The 4,711-nt window shown below is 36.1% G+C and overlaps 1 protein-coding gene across 1 annotated transcript; it reads left to right on the top strand.

The window, feature by feature from the left end:
- Positions 1 to 1,258: 1,258 nt before the first annotated feature.
- LOC122856381 lies at positions 1,259 to 1,897 on the top strand. Its single transcript, XM_044158057.1, has one exon. The coding sequence runs from the start codon at positions 1,259 to 1,261 to the stop codon at positions 1,895 to 1,897; it is 639 nt and encodes a 212-aa protein (XP_044013992.1).
- The last annotated feature ends 2,814 nt before the right edge of the window (positions 1,898 to 4,711 follow it).

The raw sequence follows: 4,711 nt of genomic DNA, 5'->3' as shown, positions 1-4,711 counted from the left end.
TTTTTATATCTTTTTATGAATACATATCATGGCAACTGTTAGTTTGGTTATTAATTGAGAGTGTTAAGAGTTATTTATTTAAAAATTCCTTTTATTTAAATTCCTTTCATCTCCTTTCTGATTAATAATAATATTGAATTACTTGTATCATACTAGACGTAGTATGACATGGTTGTTTGCTATATATATACATGTGCATGTGTCAGTCTGTTAAAAAGGCACCATGTACATGTATACTTGTATACTGTATAGCATTATATCACAAAGCTGCATTAATATCGAGCTGGAATCAGAATCTTTAGGCGTTTTATCTTGCCTATTATTGTCATCAGCTGTCTATGAGATTGTTTCATTTTATTTTCTATTCTTGAATATGTATAAAGGCACAGGTGTGGTACTCAATGGCCAAGAGTACCAATTAGAGTTGTAGTATTTTGGTTACGTGGTAACACATACTGATGAGAAATTAAATTTAAGTTAATTCATTAGTGGGATTAGTATATTACTATGTTCAGGCAGATCTTAATACATCCTGAGGATCGAAAATATCAGAGAATACTTTGGAGAAATACACTCGACTCACCAGTTCAAGAGTATGAGCTCACCACGGTAACTTATGGTACCAAGCCAGCCCCATTCCTGGCTTTGGCTACATTGAGACAGCTTGAACTGGAAGAGGGAGATAAGTTTCCACTTGTAAAGTCGGAAATATCACAAGGATCATATATGGATGAAATATATGTTAGTGCTGACAATTTACAACAAGGAATTGACAAGGCTGTACAAATTCAAAAGATGCTTCACTCTGGTGGTTTTGAATTGCGAAAATGGATAAGCGATTCAAAGGAGTTACTATATCCCAAAGGATTTCCACGAGAAATCAACCAACCATTTGAGTGAAGATCATGAGATTTTCAGGACACTTGGGCTTAACTGGGATACGACGTCTGACTGTTTTAGTTACATTCCTATAACATTCAAGGAGCCTAAAACAGTTACTAAAAGAGTCGTGTTAGCTCAAGTGGCTCAAATTTTTGACCCACTTGGCTGGATTTCCCCAGTAGTTGTAAAGGGTAAATTATACATGCAGTCATTGTGGAAAATCAAACTTGATTGGGATCATCACAATTATATACAGATCTTTTGTGGTGGCAGGGTCCAGCTTGGATTATTAAAAATCAAAATGAGTGGCCTGTGTTAAACAATCAAGAGATTGACATGACTCAAGTTGAAGAGAAAACCTTTGGTTTGCAATGCAATGTCAACCATAAGTGAGACTTATTTAGATAATTTCTCGTCACTGAGAAAAGCTGTAACTGCGGCAGCATGGTTGAGAAGATTTTACCAGAGTTTTTCAGCAAGATATATTGTGGATAGGTCAAGCTGGATTACGTCTGAAGAACGTAAAATTGCATTGCTGGGTTTGGTAATTAATAATCAACGATTATACTTTCATGAGGTGATTAAACAATTATCAAAGGGTGAAGCACTTTCAAGGTCAAGTCCTTTGATAAAATTAACACCATTCCTTGACAAGGATGGTGCATTGAGAGTCGGTGGAAGACTGAGTAGATCCCTCATGACAAGTGACCAAAAAAATCCGTTGATATTACCGAGAGAGTCAAAACTAACTGAACTGATACTCAACGAGTGCCATGTAAATACATTACATGGTGGTGCACAATTGATGTTGGCCACATTGAGACAACAATACTGGATTGTTGGTGGTCGAGTACCAGTCAGGAGTTTTATAAATAAATGTGTTGTTTGTGTAAGACATCGAGCTGAAGCTGCACAACAGTTAATGGGTCAACTACCAGCATCTAGAGTCTTAAAATGCAAGCCATTTCTCCATACAGGAGTTGACTATGCTGGCCCATTTGAACTGAAGACATAGTCAGGCAAATGTAATAGGTCTTACAAGAGCTATTTAGTTGTATTTGTCTGCATGGCATCATCGGCAGTTCATCTTGATTTAGCCACTGACTACACAACTGAAGGATTCCTAGCAGCATTTGAGAGATTTGTACGTCGTCGTGGACGATGTGAGAAGTTATTTAGCGATTGTGGTACAAATTTCGTAGGTGCAGATGCTGAACTAAAACGTCTTTTTAAGTCAGCATCAAAGGAAGCTAAAAATCTTGACACTCTTTTGGCAAAAGATGGTACAGATTGGAGCTTTATACCTCCTGGGTCACCACATTTTGGTGGCAAATAGGAATCAGTTGTTAAGTCAGCTAAACATCACATTAAGAGAGTCGTTGGTGAAAACAAGCTCACGTATGAACAATTTAGTACGTTCTTAACACAAGTTGAGTGTTTACTCAACTCGAGACCCTTGTGCCCAATGACTGATGATCCTGAGGATCTTCAAGCATTAACGCCAGGTCATTTCTTGGTTGGTGAACCACTGAATGCAGTGCCTGAGCCATCTGTTTTGGATGTACCTGACACTCGTCTCAACAAGTGGCGATTGTTAAGGAAGTTCATGGAGTCTTTTTGGGACAGATGGTCCAAGGAGTATTTACAGAAATATTTGGTCAGGTCCAAATGGTTGCATACATCACCATGCATTCAAGTGGGTACAATGGCATTGGTCATTGATGAGAGATTACCACCAGGTAAATGGGCCTTGGCACGAGTCACTCAGGTGTTTCCTGGAGCTGATGGATTGGTCAGAGCAGTCACTGTTAAGACACAAACTGCTGAGTACCAAAGGCCAGTGGCGAAATTATGTGTGTTACCTATTGAGGTCACACATACATGAGTTGACAATTACATTGTCAAGGGGGGAGAATGTTTGCGCAAGAGACCGCTATATTGGTATAGCAGCACCTGCCGGTCAACTTTATTTTTGACGTCACGCCAACGCTTGGATACACCACGCGCAGGCGCGACTTCGCTTGCTGGATTCGTGCATTCTCGGATGGATCCGAGAATACTCGGTTACTTCTCTGACTATCTACGCCAACTGGACTACGAGACACATCGCATCGTACTTCGATAGACTAAGCGTCTAATTTATATTCACTGTATTTAACACCTGGTGCATACAACACCAAGTGGTTTTGAGGTTAACTTTTTGAGAGTTTGCAAAAGGTATGACACCTTTTGCAAGGAGTTTAATTTATACATTATTTAGTTTTACAATAAACCGTTATTTTATCTGTTAATTACCTTGTGTTTTATTATTTATTCCTTTTTACAATCCACTTCCTCGCGTCAATAAAATCAATTTATTTAATTTCATTCTTTCCTTAGCAACCCTGGTAGAAATTTACCGGTAAAATCGACTTAATATCGAGATAACGTGTTTAACTTAAAAATTTTTCCCTATGCTTATACATGTTATCTCGATAATAAGTCGGACCCGACGTCGATTCGACCGAGCATTTCTACCAGGGAACATTTGCCATAACTAACTTATTAAAAAGCTATTGGAAAATGTTGCTAAGGAAACGATGAAACCAAATAAATTAATTCGTAATCTGATTTAATTTCTCAGCAATATTTTCTATTATTATTTTAATTTCTTATGGAAATCCTTACTGAGGATTCAATGGAATTTAATGATTGAATTATTGAGCTACATCCGTTCCTTATTAACATTTGCCATATTTAATTAATATACAAACAAGTGTAGCGAGTGAAAATGCTCCTGAGCACATTTCGATAATCCCCACCATATTCGTCTACCGTGACGTTAGCAATGTGGTGTTTTTCTCGTCATTTAAGGGATTACCTTGGCCAAATTTTCGGGTATAGAAGAGGGGATAATGCCTATATTTAATATATTGGTCCGAGAACCATTACCAACCTCAAAAAGATGAAGTTTTCATTTTTTTTTTTTGATAAAACAACAGTTTTTTAAAATAATTATTGTATAATAACCTAATATTTTTGAGAGGAGAGAATATCATTTATAAACTTGATAAGCTTATAAAATACACCATTGAAGCAGAAAAATAAAATAAAATAAAATTGTAAAAATTCAGTTGTGAGCACACTTTACAAATGTCTTTCAACTAATTAGAGGCTTAACCACGTGTGAGAAAGAAGCAATATTTAAGTTAAATTTTATAAGTCCTTAGAGGACTTGAGTTGACAATCATTTTTTCAATCGCTGTTTTATTAGTTTCATTTATACCTTCAACTAAATTTAAAAAATCATATCCACCAATATAGGGATGGAGGACTTTATCATTATTTTGGGATATGCCGGGAACACCGACTAATGTCGATACGGGCTCTACATCCACTATTGACAGTTATTATACCTGTATAATTTAGTTTGCGGGTTTTCACGTCATCACCACAAATAACTCGTAACTCAGTATTTTCAACCATGCTATATAACCATTTTTTATTATATAATTGAATAAAATTTGGTTGAGGATTTTCATAAAATTGAATATCACAATCTAACATATTATCTTGTTTGTTTGTCATTAATAAATTAATTTCACATGAATTTATATTTCTTGTATCTTGTAAAGAAAAAGAGTGAGTACAAAAAGATGTTGGTACGACTGGTGAAAATTGACATGCCTGGATATTAACGTTGGTACTGTATTCACTTTTATCTTGGGCTATAAGAATCAAAGAACTTTTAGGTTTAATGTATGCCGCAATATGTGATTGGAAAGTATGTTGTTTTATCGGTGCTGGATGGATTTCATATATTGAATAAATTTTTGGTGATAGTAGAGGT

The sequence above is a fragment of the Aphidius gifuensis genome, linkage group LG5 (assembly GCF_014905175.1).
Source record: "Aphidius gifuensis isolate YNYX2018 linkage group LG5, ASM1490517v1, whole genome shotgun sequence".
Lineage (NCBI taxonomy): Eukaryota > Metazoa > Arthropoda > Insecta > Hymenoptera > Braconidae > Aphidius > Aphidius gifuensis.
This window is presented reverse-complemented; position numbering and strand designations above follow the sequence as displayed.

Bases quoted from the DNA above. Each gene is read 5' to 3' on its own strand.
- LOC122856381 (XM_044158057.1), top strand. From the start codon at position 1,259: ATGTCAACCATAAGTGAGACTTATTTAGATAATTTCTCGTCACTGAGA.